The following is a 22,360-nucleotide window of genomic DNA, read 5'->3' on the forward strand; positions in this document are numbered from 1 at the left end:
CACACACAGTTTAGTGATAATGCTAAAATGTGTATTTGTAAAACTAGAAATGTTTTCATATTGCCACGTGATGTAGCAACTGCTCAGTGTCAGTAATCCTAAATCCAAAATACCGCCATACAACAGACGTAGAGGTTTTTTTTAGCTACCAGATCACTGTCAACCTCCTTTGCATCCATCTTCGCTCTGGTATTTCTCTGCTGCGCACACACAAGTGACGACGCACACAACACACGTGCATGCCACACATGCACCGCCTTTTTTGTTCGTTTTTCTTTCTTTTTTTTAAACAGCAAGGAAAATCATCAAACTGTTATCAGAAAGTTTGTGTTAACAAGTCCACACATTTATTTATTTAATATAATTGCATCATTTTGCTGTCATATAATTGCACAGGCTGACATTGCGATTGCGATGCGATTAATTGTGCAGCACTAATATATATATATATATATATATATATATATATATATATATATATATATATATATATATATATATATATATATATATATATATATATATATATATATATAAAATATTTATATATATATATATTTTATATAAATATAATATATTCAGTTTGAAATCAGTTTGGCTCACAGATGAGATATTTTCCCCTTAGAAAACAAACAAGATGTTTTGAAGTGTAGAAATTACACTACGGCCTTATCATCCACCAATTTCTAAATATTATATTTTAAAATATAAATAATATTTTCAGATATCAAAAAGTGTGTTAACCAAAATTTTAACTTCAATTAAATAAAACTGATTTATATTTCTAATAAATTGTCATGGTTCTTTATAAAAATGTATTTAACTAGGTTCAGGAGGAGCATGCTCAGACAGCACGCCAAATATGCTTTATTTCATATTTAATTACATGTCAATGCAAACTTGTGAATTGCGTTTTTAAAAATATGCTGGTAAAGATTTAAAATGGATTTTATTATAACTCTGTACATGTTTGGCATAAGCACTGAGGTTTATAAAGTCTGCAGTGGTTTATTGATGTGTCCGTGATCCACAATCAGATTAATGTGGAAGCTCATGATGGACCAACTTATAGTGTGAACCACAGGACGGGCAGCGCTGTTGGTTTCCTTCGTGAAGCCAAAACCAAACAATAGCTGTATTGTCCTCTTCACCTTCAAAACACAAGAAAAAAAGGTTTTTATTGGAAAATAAATGACTTTTAGCTATAGTATAATTAAACTACAATTATATATAATATATCACGACTATGTAGAAATTACGACAACCTATTCATAAATGTTTAATTTAGTGTTATATAAAGATATACCTGGCCACATTTTGTAATCTTCTGTAACATAAAGCTGTGAGACCAGTAACTGAATACTTTGCAGTCGAGTTACTGGTTTGATTACATAATAACACCACCACAATGAGTTGTGTGTGATTTATGTCACAGTTGTAAGTATCATCTGGTGTTGTTGAAAATGTTTTGATCTACTAATTTTTTTAGTTTTTTATTAGTAGCATGTGTTGTGTCTTACACAGACAGCCAACAAGACGTTTGTTATTAATGCTGGGAACAATATGAGGGTCGTCTCTGGTCCCAGTATATTCCTTTGGCTTGAGGATGCTGTATGGATCCTACAGAACACACATATATATATTTTACATTTAAGCATAATCTCACCAAAACTTGAAATTGAACTGAATGTCACTGTTTTGTGTTACCTGGCCTTTTTTCAAGGCCTGTAGGATGCGACGCTCCAGCCCCGCAGCCTGTTCGTCATCTGTGGGAATACCTGAAAGAAATATTTGATGGTATTAAAGTTACATTTCCTTTATAGTCATGATGAAGAGCCTGCATGCTCGAAATGTTACCCATGCGCTATGCAATAGTTTTTAATAATAAAATCTTTGTATTTGTGGAGCTTAGGTGTTGCCGACTTTGCATTCTATTACTTTATAGTCATTTAGCATTGTATTAAACGTACACAATGATTAAACAATCGTCTCATCGCGATTGTTTGACCTTATCGTGTTGATTTCAGATCACCGCAATGATTGCACATATCTCTAAAATACACAAGGGGGAGCTGTAGCACCTGTATAAACAAGACGGTATCAGATGGCGTACCTTAACTGACAATGTAATGCGATACATTGCAAAGACATTTAATACAGTGGAAAAAACAGCATTTAAAGAAATGCTGCAAAATTTTGATAAGCAGTATGAACTATTATCATTAAATAATTACTTTTAAATATGTGTTATGTGTATTAATATTCACTGCTAGGTAAACCTTGCAAAAGATTTAATGTTAATAATCACAACAATGTGTTAAAATTATTTCATTAACAAACAAAATGTATGTGAATTAAATGTCAAAGCAATAAAACACAATTAATCGCCATAATTATCCCAATTTATTAGGCAATTAACTGTCAGCCAAATTTCATAATCGTGACAGCCCTCATATATATATATATATATATATATATATATATATATATATATATATATATATATATATATATATATATATATATATATATATATATATATATATATATATATATATATATATATATATGATCAAAACAAATAATAAAATGTGCATTTTCAACGATAAACAGTTTGTTTTAGACAATTTAAAAATCTTTTTTAAATATTATTTGTAAATACTAAATAAGTATTTCAATAAAATAGTGTATACATTCCATTTGCTGTTGTTTTCTAATTTTCTAACTTTTTATTTTACTTCACTCGATTAATTTAAAAAATTGTATCTGATTGATCTGACTCAGTCGATATTAAAGATATCAAGATTATATTTTGAGAGAATGTTCGTTACATTATGTAGAATTTTATGTAGAAATTTTTACTTTGCTGGGTTTTACTTTCACGTCAGTTGTGGTCGCTAGATGTCGCCAGATATCAGATAGAGAAACGGCGGCGCTGCGCCATGATCCAGAATAACACGCACACGAACTTCAATTTCATGCCAAAAGAGGACGAACTGCGGCCCGTCACCCCGTAAAACCTAAATGACCTTGATTCATTTCACTCTTTATATCTTATTTCAACCACCACGTTACTGTTTAAAGTCGTGCATGTCTTATAATTTTTTTTATCAAGTGTTATTTGAGTGTCATTTTAGCAGGTGACATTCATGTGTCCGATCTCAGTCTTCACGTTCCACCATATTCGAAACAGTACTGACATATCACTCATTTTGGGATAGAGACAAATGAAAATATATTTGTTTATTTCGCATGCAAAAAAATAATATAGATAATGGTTTGTAACGAGTAAATGTAATTAAAGTGTTCTTAAGAATTTGTAAGTTCTCTCACCTTTCCCGGAAAGTGCACGCTGGGGTGTTCTTAGTAAAAGATTTTGTCTTGAAATGAGAGATACTCTCTGGCACGCGCGCAGCAGGAGTTTACTCGCCATCTTCACGTTAAAACTTGAGGTTTGTGTGCGCGCCGCGCTCTCCTGCCGCTCACTGTAAAAGTGCGTGAATCGAGTCTGAAAGTCAGAGAATGATTGACACGAGGATCGGCCAATCAGGAAGAGGGACCCACAGCTGTGCAAGCGTTAACAGGTGGGTTTGTGTTCACTCCATTTTTTTGTCAAAAATGTATTTTCAAATAAAATAAATATTTATTGTTTGACCAATAGGTTGCTTTATTATGTCTAATGCACAAGCATACAGACAATGCACACAAGCCTTTTAGCAGACTTGAAACACTTTGAATATTTAAATGACTACAAAAGCACACGATATGAACACGTATCAATACACAAACATACAGATCTCAGAATACTGATTGAAAGACACTTCTGGCTCATATGTAGCTATCAATAATTATAATATTGTATTATTATTATTAGGGGTCAAGCCCCGAAGGGGCGTAGAACCCTATTGTATTTGTTAGTTTTCTTAATTAGGGGTCAAGCCCCGAAGGGGCGAAGACCCCTATTGTATTTGTTAGTTTTCTTTTTATAATAATTATTATTAGGGGTCAAGCCCCGAAGGGGCGTAGAACCCTATTGTTATTGTTAGTTTTCTTATTATTATTATTATTATTCTTGTTCCGCGTTCTTCCACCCAAAAGTCAATGGCAGCCCATAGAACCGTACGTAGGAAAGTTATGAAATTTGGCACACATGTAGAGGACAGTCTCAGAAGTTACTATAGCAACATTGGTGTGTCTGACTCAAACCCTCTAGCGCCACCAACAGTCCAAAAATCCACTTATGTTCATGCTAATAACTTCTGACCCGTGAGTCCTAGAAACTAAATTATTGTTTCCTCTGAATCCTTTGCTCATGATGATTCAATTGCACACATTGATGTCATTTGTGTCATGCACATCTTTCCGCCATTTTGAATTTTCCGTAAAACCTACTTTTTCGAACTCCTCCTAGACCGTTCATCCGATTTGCATGTCCTTTGGTATGTAGCATCTAGAGACACCCCTGACAAAAAGTTATCAAAAGCTTTTTGATAGACCAATGCGTTCTCGTATACAGTGACAACATATATGGCGGCGAGCACGCCAAAACGGACGTGAGGCCGTATCTTCGCAAAACTTTATTGTATCGACACGAAACTTGGTATATGTCATTACAGTCATAACCTGAGGGTGCCTGCAACGTTTCGTCACAGCGCCACCTAGTGGTCACGAGATTCGAAAAATGCCTATTTTCGCTTATAACTACTTCAAACTTGAGTCTAAAATCATGAAGGTGGTCTTGTTAGATTCCTTGAGGCATGCCGAGTCAAATGATAACAAACGGTTTTCGGTCGGCCATTTTGGGTGTCGGCCATTTTGAATTTTCTCATTAAGTTCAGTATTTCACAAACAGAATGACGTATCGCTACGAAATTTGGCATGGTTCATCAGTGACATGTTCTGAGCGCACCTATAAATCTTTAGGACAGCGCCACCTAGTGGTCAGGATATATAAATAAATTGTTTAAAATCTTTATAGCATTTGATTCATTTGCCACACTAAAATGAGACTTCACTCTATTGATTCCTTGGCTCGTGCTGAGTCCGACTGTACCAAATATGTCAGAGTCAAACCTACTTCCTGTCGGCCATTTTGAATTATATTGAACACCTACTTTTTCGAACTCCTCCTAGAGCGCTCGTGTGATTGGCTTGATTTTTGGTATGCATCATCTAGAGACACTCTAGACAAAAAGTTATCAAAAGATTTTCGGTAGACCTATCCGTTGTCGTATAACGCATCAAAGAATGCGAGGGCGAGCACGCCAAAATGTGTTTGAGCCTGTATCTTCGCAAAACTTTTGCGTATTAATATGAGACTTGGTAAATGTCATAACAGTGATGACCTGAGGGTGCATGCACCATTTTGTCACACTGCCCCCTACTGGTCACGAGATATAAAAAATGTCTATTTTTGCTTATAACTACTGCAAATTTGAATGTAAAATTATGAGACTGGTCTTGTTAGATTTCGTGAGGCATGCCGAGTCAAACGATAACAAATGGTTTTTGGTCGGCCATTTTGTGTGTCGGCCATTTTGAATTTTTTCTTTAAATTCAAGTATTTCAGAAACGCAATTGCGTATAGTTATGAAACTTGGTACGGTTCATCAGCAACATGTTCTGGAAGAACTTGTAAACTTTTCGGCACCCCCTAGTGGTCAAGAGCTTTGAAGCTATATCTCTGCATGTCTTTATCGTATTTACACCAAATTTGGTGGGTGTCATCACAATCAAGACCTGAGTCATAATTTATGGTTTGGTCAGTGCCCCCTAGTGGTCAAGTCATTTAAGGCTATATCTCCGTATCGCTTTATCGTATTTACACCAAATTTGGTGGGTGTCATCACAATCAAGACCTGAGTCATAATTTATGGTTTGGTCAGTGTCCCCTAGTGGTCAAGTCATTTAAGGCTATATCTCCATATCGCTTTATCGTATTTACACTAAATTTGGTATGTGTCATCACAGTCATGACCTGAGGCACCATCTATTGTTTCGGCACAGCGCCACCTAGTGGTCTCAAGATACAAAAAATTGCTATTTTTTCATAAAAATATTGCAAACTTAGATGTGAAATCATGACAGTCATCACGTATGAATCATTTTTTGCCATGTTTGGCTTGACCCCGGTATCGCTGCTTGCAGCTATATTTATTAGTTATTCTTCTTCCGCCATTGCGGTCTATGGCAGCCCATAGAACCGTACGTAGGAAAGTTATGAAATTTTGCACACTGATAAAGGACAGTACAATGTGTCCCCACAGCCAATTTGGAGTCTCTATGTCTAACCCGCTAGCGCCACCAACAGTCCAAAGTTGCACTTATGTTTTTGCTTATAACTTCTGACCCGTAAGTCCTAGAATCGAAATTCTTGTTTACTCTGATTCCTTGGCTCAAGACGATTCGAATGGATCCTATGTCGTCATTTTCCGTCATGAAAAAATTTCCGCCATTTTGAATTATTCGTGAAACCTACTTTTGCGAACTCGTCCTAGAGCTTTTGCCCGATTGCCACGAAAATTGGTATGTATCATCGTGAGACAGTCATGGCAAAAAGTTATCAAAAGAATTTCGATACAGCAATCCGTTGTCGTATACCACCTTAACGAAGTTTACGTAGAGCGCAAAAAAACAGATTTTAGGCTGTATCTTCGTCAAACTTAGGCCTATTGACACGACACTTGGTACTTGTGATGCCAGTCAGGAACTGAGGGTGCATGCACAGTTTCATCGCAGCGCCACCTAGTGGCCAGACGAATGATTTATATGCCTATAACTTTGGCTGTGATTGATGTACTTTCATGGGACTTGTTTCTTTGGAATTCTGAATAGTTGCCGAGTCCAACGATACCAAACATGCCAGAATTCGCCTTACGGTTAACCCTGCGCAGCAAAATAGCACTTAAAAAACACGCGTGAATATCTCCGCGAGCGTTTTTCCGTTCGACTCGAAAACACCATAGGAAGAAACTAACCTTACCTTCTGAACAAAAAGTTCTATTGGCGTTATATTAAAATTTTCATCAGAAATGGCCGAAAATTGCAAAAAACGAAAAATTACCTTTAAATTTGGTGTTTTTTACACATAAATGGTTATAACTCTGCAACAAAATGAGATTTTTACACCAGATTTGATACGCTGATGCATGAGCACATTCTGAGACCACACAAAAAAAATTGTATGCTTGCACCACTAGATGGCCTTATAATTGAACAAAATCTTTGATATCAAGTCAGTCCTATGGTCCAACAACTGTTTCTTCACTAAACTAAAGTGTATAGTCATAAAAGTAGCTAGATGTAACACAATCTTGACCTGATGTTGCATGCACAATTTTGTCATTGCGCCACCTAATGGTTCTGAGATGGAAATATGGCATTTTTGCCTAAAACTACTGCAACAACACATCTAAAACCATGAGTCATCATGGATTATTCCTTTCATGGCTTTGACTATGATCACTGGTGGTTGCCAATTCACTCCCTAGCAACCATTGAGAAAACCTTATTTAACGTTTTTGCAAAAGCTATATCTCTGCATCAGAACATCGTAGAGACACGGGGATAGTCTCTTTTTTTACTAATTCAACTTGTTATAACATAATGTGACCCATGTTTTGCCACTGCAAACACCACTCACATGTCCTTCAGTGCTCTAATGTTCCATGATTGTCAATAACAAAAGGACGATTGCAGTAGACAAGAACTTAGATTATTTTTGTTGATAACTTTTTTGTTTTTTCATCTAAAATAATTAGGTTTACCTAGGTTCTTCAATCTGCTTATCCAATCTCAATTTTAAATCCTTTTGTGCCCTTTTCGGCTTGACCCCGGCATTGCTGCTTGCAGCTATATTTTTATTATTATTAGGGGTCAAGCCCCGAAGGGGCGTAGAACCCTATTGTTATTGTTAGTTTTCTTATTATTATTATTATTATTAGGGGTCAAGCCCCGAAGGGGCGTAGAACCCTATTGTTATTGTTAGTTTTCTTATTATTATTATTATTATTAGGGGTCAAGCCACGAAGTGGCGTAGACACCTATTGTTATTGTCAGTTTTCTTATTATTATTATTCATCCTTGTTCTTCCGCCATTGAAGTCAATGGCAGCCCATAGAACCGTACGTAGGAAAGTTATGAAATTTGGCACACATGTAGAGGACAGTCTCAGAAGTTACTATAGCAACTTTGGTGTGTCTGACTCAAACCCTCTAGCGCCACCAACAGTCCAAAAATCCACTTATGTTCATGCTCATAACTTCTGACCCATGAGTCCTAGAAACTAAATTCTTGTTTCCTCTGAATCCTTGGCTCATGATGATTCAAATGCACACATTGATGTCATTTGTGTCATGCAAATCTTTCCGCCATTTTGAATTTTCCGTAAAACCTACTTTTTCGAACTCCTCCTAGAGCGTTTGTCCGATTTGCATGTCCTTTGGTATCTAGCATCTATAGACACCCCTGACAAAAAGTTATCAAAAGCTTTTTGATAGACCAATGCGTTCTTGTATACCGTGACAACATATACGGCGGCGAGCACGCCAAAACGGACGTGAGGCCCTATCTTCGCAAAACTTTATTGTATCGACAAGAAACTTGGTATATGTCATTACAGTCATGACCTGAGAGTGCCTGCAACGTTTCGTCACAGCGCCACCTAGTGGTCACGAGATTTGAAAAATGCCTATTTTCGCTTATAACTACTTCAAAGTTGAGTCTAAAATCATAAAGATGGTCTTGTTAGATTCCTTGAGGCATGCCGAGTCAAACGATACCAAACGGTTTTCGGTCGGCCATTTTGGGTGTCGGCCATTTTGAATTTTCTCATTAAGTTCAGTATTTCACAAACCGAATGGCGTATGGCTACGAAATTTGGCATGGTTCATGGGTGACATGTTCTGAGCGCACCTATAAATCTTTAGGACGGCGCCACCTAGTGGTCAGGATATGTAAATAAATTGTTTAAAATCTTTATATCATTTGATTAAATTGCCACTATGACATAAGACTTCACTCTATTGATTCCTTGGCTCATGCCGAGTCCGACTGTACCAAATATGTCTGAGTCAAACGTACTTCCTGTCGGCCATTTTGAGTTATATTGAACACCTACTTTTTCGAACTCCTCCTAGAGCGCTCGTGTGATTGGCTTGATTTTTGGTATGCATCATCTAGAGACACTCTAGACAAAAAGTTATCAAAAGCTTTTCGGTAGACCTATTCGTTGTTGTATAACGCATCAAAGAATGTGAGGGCGAGCACGCCAAAATGTGTTTGAGCCTGTATCTTCGCAAAACTTTTGCGTATTAATATGAGACTTGGTATATGTCATAACAGTGATGACCTGAGGGTGCATGCACCATTTCGTCACACTGCCCCCTACTGGTCACGAGATATAAAATATGTCTATTTTTGCTTATAACTACTGCAAACCTGAATGTAAAATTATGAGACTAGTTTTGTTAGATTTCGTGAGGCATGCCGAGTCAAACAATACCAAATGGTTTTGGTCGGCCATTTTGTGTGTCGGACATTTTGAATTTTTTCTTTAAATTCAAGTATTTCAGAAACGCAATTGCGTATTGTTATGAAACTTGGTATGGTTCATCAGCAACATGTTCTGGGAGGACTTGTAAACTTTTCGGCGCCCCCTAGTGGTCAAGAGATTTGAAGCTGTATCTCTTCATCTCTTTATCGTATTTACACCAAATTTGGTGGGTGTCATCACAATCAAGACCTGAGTCACAATTTATTGTTTGGTCAGTGCCCCCTAGTGGTCAAGTCATTTAAGGCTATATTTCCGTATCGCTTTATTGTATTTACACTAAATTTGGTATGTGTCATCACAGTCATGACCTGAGGTACCATCTATTGTTTCGGCACAGCGCCACCTAGTGGTCTCAAGATACGAAAAAATTGCTATTTTTTTCCTACAACTAATGCAAACTTAGATCTTAAATCATGACAGTCATCACGTATGAATCATTTTTTGCCATGTTTGGCTTGACCCCGGTATCGCTGCTTGCAGCTATATTTATTAGGGGTCAAGCCCCGAAGGGGCGTAGAACCCTATTGTTATTGTTAGTTTTCTTATTATTATTATTATTATTATTTTTCTTCCTCGTTCTTCCGCCGAAAGTCAATGGCAGCCCATAGAACCGTACATAGGAAAGTTATGAAATTTGGCACACATGTAGAGGACAGTCTCAGAAGTTACTATAGCAACTTTGGTGTGTCTGACTCAAACCCTCTAGCGCCACCAACAGTCCAAAAATCCACTTATGTTCATGCTCATAACTTCTGACCCCTGAGTCCTAGAAACTAAATTCTTATTTCCTCTGAATCCTTTGCTCATGATGATTCAATTGCACACATTGATGTCATTTGTGTCATGCACATCTTTCCGCCATTTTGAATTTTCCGTAAAACCTACTTTTTCGAACTCCTCCTAGAGCGTTTGTCCGATTTGCATGTCCTTTGTTATTTAGCATCTATAGACACCCCTGACAAAAAGTTATCAAAAGCTTTTTGATAGACCAATGCGTTCTCGTATACCGTGACAACATATACGGCGGCGAGCACTCCAAAACGGACATGAGGCCGTATCTTCGCAACACTTTGGTGTATTGACACGAAACTTGGTATTTGTCATTACAGTCATGACCTGAGGGTGCCTGCAACGTTTCGTCACAGCGCCACCTAGTGGTCACGAGATTCGAAAAATGCCTATGTTCGCTTATAACTACTTCAAACTTGAGTCTAAAATCATGAAGGTGGTCTTGTTAGATTCCTTGAGGCATGCCGAGTCAAACGATACCAAACGGTTTTTGGTCGGCCATTTTGGGTGTCGGCCATTTTGAATTTTCTCATTAAGTTCAGTATTTCACAAACAGAATGGCGTATCGCTACGAAATTTGGCATGGTTCATCAGTGACATGTTCTGAGCGCACCTATAAATCTTTAGGACGGCGCCACCTAGTGGTGAGGATATGTAAATAAATTGTTTAAAATCTTTATTTCATTTGATTAAATTGCCACTATGACATAAGACTTCACTCTATTGATTCCTTGGCTCATGCTGAGTCCGACTGTACCAAGTATGTCTGAGTCAAACCTACTTCCTGTTGGCCATTTTGAATTATATTGAAGACCTACTTTTTCGAACTCCTCCTAGAGCGCTTGTTTGATTGGCTTGAATTTTGGTAGGCATCATCTAGAGTCACTCTAGACAAAAAGTTATCAAAAGATTTTCGGTAGACCTATCCGTTGTCGTATAACGCATCAAAGAATGCGAGTGCGAGCACGCCAAAATGTGTTTGAGCCTGTATCTTCGCAAAACTTTTGCGTATTGATATGAGACTTGGTATATGTCATTACAGTGATGACCTGAGGGTGCATGCACCATTTCGTCACACTGCCCCCTACTGGTCACGATATATAAAAAATGTCTATTTTTGCTTATAACTACTGCAAATTTGAATGTAAAATTATGAGACTAGTCTTGTTAGATTTCGTGAGGCATGGCGAGTCAAACGATACCAAATGGTTTTTGGTCGGCCATTTTGTGTGTCGGCCATTTTGAATTTTTCTTTGAGTTCAAGTATTTCAGAAACGCAATTGCGTATTGTTATGAAACTTGGTATGGTTCATCAGCAACATGTTCTGGGAGGACTTGTAAACTTTCCGGCGCCCCCTAGTGGTCAAGAGATTTGAAGCTATATCTCTGCATCTCTTTATCGTATTTACACCAAATTTGGTGGGTTTCATCACAATCAAGACCTGAGTCACAATTTATTTTTTGGTCAGTGCCCCCTAGTGGTCAAGTCATTTAAGGCTATATCTCCGTATCGGTTTATCGTATTTACACTAATTTTGGTATGTGTCATCACAGTCATGACCTGAGGCACCATCTATTGTTTCGGCACAGCGCCACCTAGTGGTCTCAAGATACAAAAAAATTTATATTTTTTTCCTAAAACTAATGCAAACTTAGATCTTAAATCATGACAGTCATCACGTATGAATCATTTTTTTCCATGTTTGGCTTGACCCCGGTATCGCTGCTTGCAGCTATATTTAGGGGTCAAGCCCCGAAGGGGCGTAGAACCCTATTGTTATTGTTAGTTTTCTTATTAGGGGTCAAGCCCCGAAGGGGCGTAGAACCCTATTGTTATTGTTAGTTTTCTTCTTATTATTATTATTATTCTTGTTCCGCGTTCTTCCACCCAAAAGTCAATGGCAGCCCATAGAACCGTACGTAGGAAAGTTATGAAATTTGGCACACATGTAGAGGACAGTCTCAGAAGTTACTATAGCAACATTGGTGTGTATGACTCAAACCCTCTAGCGCCACCAACAGTCCAAAAATCCACTTATGTTCATGCTCATAACTTCTGACCCGTGAGACCTAGAAACTAAATTCTTCTTTCCTCTGAATCCTTTGCTCATGATGATTCAATTGCACACATTGATGTCATTTGTGTCATGCACATCTTTCCGCCATTTTGAATTTTCCGTAAAACCTACTTTTTCGAACTCCTCCTAGACCGTTCGTCCGATTTGCATGTCCTTTGGTATGTAGCATCTAGAGACACCCCAGACAAAAAGTTATCAAAAGCTTTTTGATAGACCAATGCGTTCTCGTATACAGTGACAACATATATGGCGGCGAGCACGCCAAAACGGACGTGAGGCCGTATCTTCGCAAAACTTTATTGTATCGACACGAAACTTGGTATATGTCATTACAGTCATGACCTGAGGGTGCCTGCAACGTTTCGTCACAGCGCCACCTAGTGGTCACGAGATTCGAAAAATGCCTATTTTCGCTTATAACTACTTCAAACTTGAGTCTAAAATCATGAAGGTGGTCTTGTAAGATTCCTTGAGGCATGCCGAGTCAAACGATAACAAACGGTTTTCGGTCGGCCATTTTGGGTGTCGGCCATTTTGAATTTTCTCATTAAGTTCAGTATTTCACAAACAGAATGACGTATCGCTACGAAATTTGGCATGGTTCATCAGTGACATGTTCTGAGCGCACCTATAAATCTTTAGGACAGCGCCACCTAGTGGTCAGGATATATAAATAAATTGTTTAAAATCTTTATAGCATTTGATTCATTTGCCACACTGAAATGAGACTTCACTCTATTGATTCCTTGGCTCGTGCTGAGTCCGACTGTACCAAATATGATAGAGTCAAACCTACTTCCTGTCGGCCATTTTGAATTATATTGAACACCTACTTTTTCGAACTCCTCCTAGAGCGCTCGTGTGATTGGCTTGATTTTTGGTATGCATCATCTAGAGACACTCTAGACAAAAAGTTATCAAAAGATTTTCGGTAGACCTATCCGTTGTCGTATAACGCATCAAAGAATGCGAGGGCGAGCACGCCAAAATGTGTTTGAGCCTGTATCTTCGCAAAACTTTTGCGTATTAATATGAGACTTGGTAAATGTCATAACAGTGATGACCTGAGGGTGCATGCACCATTTTGTCACACTGCCCCCTACTGGTCACGAGATATAAAAAATGTCTATTTTTGCTTATAACTACTGCAAATTTGAATGTAAAATTATGAGACTGGTCTTGTTAGATTTCGTGAGGCATGCCGAGTCAAACGATAACAAATGGTTTTTGGTCGGCCATTTTGTGTGTCGGCCATTTTGAATTTTTTCTTTAAATTCAAGTATTTCAGAAACGCAATTGCGTATAGTTATGAAACTTGGTACGGTTCATCAGCAACATGTTCTGGCAGAACTTGTAAACCTTTTGGCACCCCCTAGTGGTCAAGAGATTTGAAGCTATATCTCTGCATGTCTTTATCGTATTTACACCAAATTTGGTGGGTGTCATCACAATCAAGACCTGAGTCATAATTTATGGTTTGGTCAGTGCCCCCTAGTGGTCAAGTCATTTAAGGCTATATCTCCGTATCGCTTTATCGTATTTACACCAAATTTGGTGGGTGTCATCACAATCAAGACCTGAGTCATAATTTATGGTTTGGTCAGTGTCCCCTAGTGGTCAAGTCATTTAAGGCTATATCTCCATATCGCTTTATCGTATTTACACTAAATTTGGTATGTGTCATCACAGTCATGACCTGAGGCACCATCTATTGTTTCGGCACAGCGCCACCTAGTGGTTTCAAGATACAAACAAATTGCTATTTTTTCATAAAAATATTGCAAACTTAGATGTGAAATCATGACAGTCATCACGTATGAATCATTTTTTGCCATGTTTGGCTTGACCCCGGTATCGCTGCTTGCAGCTATATTTATTATTATTATTATTCTTCCTCTTCCGCCATTGAAGTCAATGGCAGCCCATAGAACCGTACATAGGAAAGTTATGAAATTTGGCACACATGTAGAGGACAGTCTCAGAAGTTACTATAGCAACATTGGTGTGTCTGACTCAAACCCTCTAGCGCCACCAACAGTCCAAAAATCCACTAATGTTCATGCTCACAACTTCTGACCCGTGAGACCTAGAAACTAAATTCTTGTTTCCTCTGAATCCTTGGCTCATGATGATTCAATTGCACACATTGATGTCATTTGTGTCATGCACATCTTTCCGCCATTTTGAATTTTTCGTAAAACCTACTTTTTCGAACTCCTCCTAGACCGTTTGTCCGATTTGCATGTCCTTTGGTATGTAGCATCTAGAGACACCCGTGACAAAAAGTTATCAAAAGCTTTTTGATAGACCAATGCGTTCTCGTATAAATTGACAACATATATGGCGGCGAGCACGCCAAAACGGACGTGAGGCCGTATCTTCGCAAAACTTTATTGTATCGACACGAAACTTGGTATATGTCATAACAGTCATGACCTGAGGGTGCCTGCAACGTTTCGTCACAGCGCCACCTAGTGGTCACGAGATTCGAAAAATGCCTATTTTCGCTTATAACTACTACAAACTTGAGTCTAAAATCATGAAGGAGGTCTTGTTAGATTCCTTGAGGCATGCCGAGTCAAACGATACCAAACCGTTTTTGGTCGGCCATTTTGGTTGTCGGCCATTTTGAATTTTCTCATTAAGTTCAGTATTTCACAAACCGAATGGCGTATCGCTACGAAATATGGCATGGTTCATCGGTGACATGTTCTGAGCGCACCTATAAATCTTTAGGACGGCGCCACCTAGTGGTCAGGATATGTAAATAAATTGTTTAAAATCTTTATATCATTTGATTAAATTGCCACTATGACTTAAGACTTCACTCTATTGATTCCTTGGCTCATGCTGAGTCCGACGGTATCAAATATGTCTGAGTCAAACCTACTTCCTGTCGGCCATTTTGAATTATATTGAACACCTACTTTTTCGAACTCCTCCTAGAGCGCTCGTGTGATTGGCTTGATTTTTGGTATGCATCATCTAGATATACTCTAGACAAAAAGTTATCAAAAGATTTTCGGTAGACCTATCCGTTGTCGTATAACGCATCAAAGAATGCGGCGGCGAGCACGCCAAAATGTGTTTGAGCCTGTATCTTCGCAAAACTTTTGCGTATTAATATGAGACTTGGTATATGTCATAACAGTGATGACCTGAGGGTGCATGCACCATTTCGTCACACTGCCCCCTACTGGTCACGAGATATAAAAAATGTCTATTTTTGCTTATAACTACTGCAAATTTGAATGTAAAATTATGAGACTGGTCTTGTTAGATTTCCTGAGGCATGGCGAGTCAAACGATACCAAATAGTTTTTGGTCGGCCATTTTGTGTGTCGGCCATTTTGAATTTTTCTTTAAGTTCAAGTATTTCAGAAACGCAACTGTGTATTGTTATGAAACTTGGTATGGTTCATTACCTACATGTTCTGGGAGGACTTGTAAACTTTTCGGTGCCCCCTAGTGGTTAAGAGATTTGAAGCTATATCTCTGCATCTCTTTATCGTATTTACACCAAATTTGGTGGGTGTCATCACAATCAAGACCTGAGTCACAATTTATTTTTTGGTCAGTGCCCCCTAGTGGTCAAGTCATTTAAGGCTAAATCTCTGCATCTCTTTATTGTATTTACACCAAATTTGGTGGGTGTCATCACAATCAAGACCTGAGTCACAATTTATTGTTTGGTCAGTGTCCCCTAGTGGTCAAGTCATTTAAGGCTATATCTCCGTATCGCTTTATCGTATTTACACTAAATTTGGTATGTGTCATCACAGTCATGACCTGAGGCACCATCTATTGTTTCGGCACAGTGCCACCTAGTGGTCTCAAGATACAAAAAAATGATATTTTTTTCCTAAAACTAATGCAAACTTAGATCTTAAATCATGACAGTCATCACGTATGAATCATTATTTGCCATGTTTGGCTTGACCCCGGTATCGCTGCTTGCAGCTATATTTATTATTCTGGTTCTTCTTCCGCCATTGCGGTCTATGGCAGCCCATAGAACCGTACATAGGAAAGTTATGAAATTTGGCACACTGATAGAGGACAGTCCAATGTGTCCCCACAGCAAATTTGGAGTCTCTATCTCTAACCCGCTAGCGCCACCAACAGTCCAAAGTTGCACTTATGTTTTTGGTTATAACTTCTGATCCGTAAGTCCCAGAAACAAAATTCTTGGTTCTTCTGATTCCTTGGCTCAAGACAATTCGATTGGACCCTATGACGTCATTTTCCGTCATTAAATTTTTCCGCCATTTTGAATTGTTTAAAAAACCTACTTTTTCGAACTCGTCCTAGAGCTTTTGTCCGATTTCCACGAAAATTGGTATGTATCATCTTGAGACACTCATGGCAAAAAGTTATCAAAAGAATTTTGATACAGCAATCCGTTGTCATATACCTCCTTAACGAATTTTACGTAGAGCGCAAAAAAACGGATTTTAGGCTGTATCTTCGTCAAACTTTGGCCTATTGACACGACACTTGGTACTTGTGATGCCAGTCAGGAACTGAGGGTGCATGCACAGTTTCGTCGCAACGCCACCTAGTGGCCAGAGAAATGTTTTATACACCTATAACTTTGGCTCCGATTGACATATTTTCACGGGACTTGTTGCTTTGGAGTTCTGAATAGTTGTCGAGTCCAACGATACCAAACATGCCAGAATCCGCCTTACGGTTAACCCTGCGCAGCAAAATAGCGCTTAAGAAACACGCATGAATATCTCCGCGAACGTTTTTCCGATCGACTCGAAAACACCATAGGAAGAAACTAACCTTACCTTCTGAACAAAAAGTTCTATTGACGTTATATTAAAATTTTTATCAGAAATGGCCGAAAATTGCAAAAAAACGAAAAATTTCCTTCAAAATTTGTGTTTATTACACATAAATGGTTGTAACTTCGTAACGAAAATATATTTTTTCACCAGATTTGATACACTGATGCATGAGCATATTCTGAGGCTGCACAAAAAAAATTGTATGCTTGCACCACTAGATGGCCTTATAATTGAACAAAACCTTTGATAACAAGCCATCCCTATGGTCTTACAACTGTTTCTTCACTAAACTAAAGTGTATAGACATAAAACTAGCTAGATGTAACACAATCATGACCTGATGTTGCATGCACAATTTTGTCATTGCACCACCTAGTGGTTTTGAGATAGAAATATGGTATTTTTGCTTAAAACTACTGCAATAACATATCTAAAACCATGAGTCATCATGGATTATTCCTTTCATGGCTTTGACTATGATCACTGGTGGTTGCCAATTCACTCCCTAGCAACCATTGAGAATACCTTATTAACCGTTTTTGCAAAAGCTATATCTCTGCATCAGAACATCGTAGAGACACGGAGATGGTTTCTTTTGACTAATTAAACTTGTTATAACATGATGTGATGTTTTGCCACTGCAAACACCACTCACATGTCCTTCAGTGCTCTAATGTTCCATAATTGTCAATAACAGAAGGACGATTGCAGTAGACAAGAACATAGATTATTTTTGTGGATAACTTTTTAGTTTTTTCATCTACAATTATAAGGTTTACTTGGGTTCTTCAATCTGCTCATCCAATCTCAATTTTACATCCTTTTGTGCCCTTTTCGGCTTGACCCCGGCATTGCTGCTTGCAGCTATATTTATTATTATGTTTCCTCTTCCGCCATTGAAGTCAATGGCAGCCCATAGAACCGTACGTAGGAAAGTTATGAAATTTGGCACACATGTAGAGGACAGTCTCAGAAGTTACTATAGCAACATTGGTGTGTCTGACTCAAACCCTCTAGCGCCACCAACAGTCCAAAAATCCACTTATGTTCATGCTCACAACTTCTGACCCGTGAGTCCTAGAAAATAAATTCTTGTTTCCTCTGAATCCTTGGCTCATGATGATTCAATTGCACATGTTGATGTCATTTGTGTCATGCACATCTTTCCGCCATTTTGAATTTTCCGTAAAACCTACTTTTTCGAACTCCTCCTAGACCGTCCGTCCGATTTGCATGTCCTTTGGTATGTAGCATCTAGAGACACCCCAGACAAAAAGTTATCAAAAGCTTTTTGATAGACCAATGCGTTCTCGTATAAATTGACAACATATATGGCGGCGAGCACGCCAAAACAGACGTTTGGCTGTATCTTCGCAACACTTCGGTGTATCGACACGAAACTTGGTATATGTCATTACAGTCATGACCTGAGGGTGCCTGCAACGTTTCGTCACAGCGCCACCTAGTGGTCACGAGATTCGAAAAATGCCTATTTTCGCTTATAACTACTTCAAACTTGAGTCTAAAATCATGAAGTTGGTCTTGTTAGATTCCTTGAGGCATGCCGAGTCAAACGATACCAAACGGTTTTCGGTCGGCCATTTTGGGTGTCGGCCATTTTGAATTTTCTCATTAAGTTCAGTATTTCACAAACAGAATGGCGTATCGCTACGAAATTTGGCATGGTTCATCAGTGACATGTTCTGAGCGCACCTATAAATCTTTAGGACGGCGCCACCTAGTGGTCAGGATATGTAAATAAATTGTTTAAAATCTTTATATCATTTGATTAAATTGCCACTATGACATAAGACTTCACTCTATTGATTCCTTGGCTCATGCTGAGTCCGACTGTACCAAATATGTCTGAGTCAAACCTACTTCCTGTCGGCCATTTTGAATTATATTGAACACCTACTTTTTCGAACTCCTCCTAGAGCGCTCGTGTGATTGGCTAGATTTTTGGTATGCATCATCTAGAGACACTCTAGACAAAAAGTTATCAAAAGCTTTTCGGTAGACCTATCCGTTGTCGTATAACGCATCAAAGAATGCGAGGGCGAGCACGCCAAAATGTGTTTGAGCCTGTATCTTCGCAAAACTTTTGCGTATTAATATGAGACTTGGTATATGTCATAACAGTGATGACCTGAGGGTGCATGCACCATTTCGTCACACTGCCCCCTACTGGTCACGAGATATAAAAAATGTCTATTTTTGCTTATAACTACTGCAAACTTGAATGTAAAATTATGATAGTGGTCTTGTTAGATTTCGTGAGGCATGCCGAGTCAAACGATACCAAATGGTTTTTGGTCGGCCATTTTGTGTGTCGGCCATTTTGAATTTTTTCTTTAAGTTCAAGTATTTCAGAAACGCAATTACGTATTGTTATGAAACTTGGTATGGTTCATCAGCAACATGTTCTGGGAGGACTTGTAAACTTTCCGGTGCCCCCTAGTGGTCAAGAGATTTGAAGCTATATCTCTGCATCTCTTTATCGTATTTACACCAAATTTGGTGGGTGTCATCACAATCAAGACCTGAGTCACAATTTATTGTTTGGTCAGTGCCCCCTAGTGGTCAAGTCATTTAAGGCTATATCTCCGTATCGCTTTATTGTATTTACACTAAATTTGGTATGTGTCATCACAGTCATGACCTGAGGCACCATCTATTGTTTCGGCAAAGCGCCACCTAGTGGTCTCAAGATACAAAAAAATTGCTATTTTTTCATAAAACTAATGCAAACTTAGATCTTAAATCATGACAGTCATCACGTATGAATCGATTTTGGCCATGTTTGGCTTGACCCCGGTATCGCTGCTTGCAGCTATATTTAGGGGTCAAGCCCCGAAGGGGCGTAGAACCCTATTGTTATTGTTAGTTTTCTTATTATTAGGGGTCAAGCCACGAAGTGGCGTAGACACCTATTGTATCTGTTAGTTTTCTTATTATTATTCTTCTTCCTTCTTCCTCCATTGAAGTCAATGGCAGCCCATAGAACCGTACGTAGGAAAGTTATAAAATTTGGCACACATGTAGAGGACAGTCTCAGAAGTTACTATAGCAACATTGGTGTGTCTAACTCAAACCCTCTAGCGCCACCAACAGTCCAAAAATGCACTTATGTTCGTGCTCATAACTTCTGAACCGTGAGTCCTAGACACAAAATTCTTGTTTCTTCTGAATCCTTTGCTCGTGATGATTCGAGTCCACTCTATGATGTCATTTCTGTCATGCAAATCTTTCCACCATTTTGAATTTTCCTTAAAACCTACTTTTTCGAACTCCTCCTAGAGCGTTTGTCCGATTTGCATGTCCTTTGGAATGTAGCATCTAGAGACACCCCAGACCAAAAGTTATCAAAAGCTTTTTGATAGACCAATGCGTTCTCGTATACAGTGACAACATATAAGGCGGCGAGCACGCCAAAACGGACGTGAGGCCGTATCTTCGCAAAACTTATATGTATCGACACGAAACTTGGTATATGTCATTACAGTCATGACCTGAGGGTACCTGCAACGTTTCGTCACAACGCCACCTGGTGGTCACAAGATTCGAAAAATGCCTATTTTCGCTTATAACTACTTCAAACTTGAGTCTAAAATCATGAAGGTAGTCTTGTTAGATTCCTTGAGGCATGCCGAGTCAAACGATAACAAACGGTTTTCGGGCGGCCATTTTGGGTGTCGGCCATTTTGAATTTTCTCATTAAGTTCAGTATTTCACAAACAGAATGGCGTATCGCTACGAAATTTGGTGTGGTTCATCAGTGACATGTTCTGAGCGCACCTATAAATCTTTAGGACGGCGCCACCTAGTGGTCAGGATAAGTAAAAAACATTTTTTTAAATCTTTATGGCATTTGATTTAATTGCCACACTGACATAAGACTTCACTCTATTGATTCCTTGGCTCATGCTGAGTCCGACTGTACCAAATATGTCAGAGTCAAACCTACTTCCTGTCGGCCATTTTGAATTATATTGAACACCTACTTTTTCGAACTCCTCCTAGAGCGCTTGTTTGATTGGCTTGAATTTTGGTAGGCATCATCTAGAGACACTCCAGACAAAAAGTTATCAAAAGCTTTTTGGTAGACCTATCCGTTGTCGTATAACGCATCAAAGAATGTGAGGGCGAGCACGCCAAAATGTGTTTGATCCTGTATCTTTGCAAAACTTTTGTGTATTGATATGAGACTTGGTATATGTCATAACAGTGATGACCTGAAGGTGCATACACCATTTTGTCACACTGCCCCCTACTGGTCACGAGATATAAAAAATGTCTATTTTTGCTTATAACTGCTGCAAACTTGAATGTAAAATTATGAGAGTGGTCTTGTTAGATTTTGTGAGGCATGCCGAGTCAAACGATACCAAATGGTTTTTGGTTGGCCATTTTGTGTGTCGGCCATTTTGAATTTTTTCTTTAAGTTCAGGTATTTCAGAAACGCAATTGCGTATTGTTATGAAACTTGGTATGGTTCATCAGCAACATGTTCTGAGAGGATTTGTAAACTTTTCGGCGCCCCCTAGAGGTCAAGAGATTTGAAGCTATATCTCTGCATCTCTTTATCGTATTTACACCAAATTTGGTGGGTGTCATCACAATCATGACCTGAGTCCCCATCTATTGTTTTGGTCAGTGCCCCCTAGTGGTCAAGTCATTTAAGGCTATATCTCCGTATCGCTTTATCATATTTAGACTAAATTTGGTATAAGTCATCAGGGTCATGTTCTGAGGCACCATCTATTGTTTCGGCACAGCGCCACCTAGTGGTCTCAAGATATGAAAAAATTGCTATTTTTTCATAAAAGTAATGCAAACTTAGATCTGGAATCATGACAGTCATCACGTATGAATCATTTTTTGCCATGTTTGGCTTGACCCCGGTATCGCTGCTTGCAGCTATATTTATTAGGGGTCAAGCCCCGAAGGGGCGTAGAACCCTATTGTTATTGTTAGTTTTCTTATTATTATTCTTCTTCCTTCTTCCTCCATTGAAGTCAATGGCAGCCCATAGAACCGTACGTAGGAAAGTTATGAAATTTGGCACACATGTAGAGGACAGTCTCAGAAGTTACTATAGCAACATTGGTGTGTCTGACTCAAACCCTCTAGCGCCACCAACA

At 38.6% G+C, this 22,360-nt stretch overlaps 1 protein-coding gene across 1 annotated transcript; it reads right to left on the reverse strand.

Annotated features, from left to right (window-relative positions):
- Window positions 1-932: 932 nt before the first annotated feature.
- cox5b2 (cytochrome c oxidase subunit 5B2) lies at window positions 933-3,520 on the reverse strand. The gene is made up of 4 exons (XM_055169464.2): window positions 3,334-3,520; window positions 1,708-1,778; window positions 1,521-1,620; window positions 933-1,151 (listed from the first exon to the last, which is right to left on the reverse strand). Exons 1-4 carry the CDS (start codon window positions 3,431-3,433, stop codon window positions 1,039-1,041), a joined length of 384 nt encoding a protein of 127 aa, XP_055025439.1. The 5' UTR covers window positions 3,434-3,520; the 3' UTR covers window positions 933-1,038.
- Window positions 3,521-22,360: the final 18,840 nt, after the last annotated feature.

Source organism: Misgurnus anguillicaudatus, chromosome 11 (genome assembly GCF_027580225.2).
Source record: "Misgurnus anguillicaudatus chromosome 11, ASM2758022v2, whole genome shotgun sequence".
Classification (NCBI taxonomy): domain Eukaryota; kingdom Metazoa; phylum Chordata; class Actinopteri; order Cypriniformes; family Cobitidae; genus Misgurnus; species Misgurnus anguillicaudatus.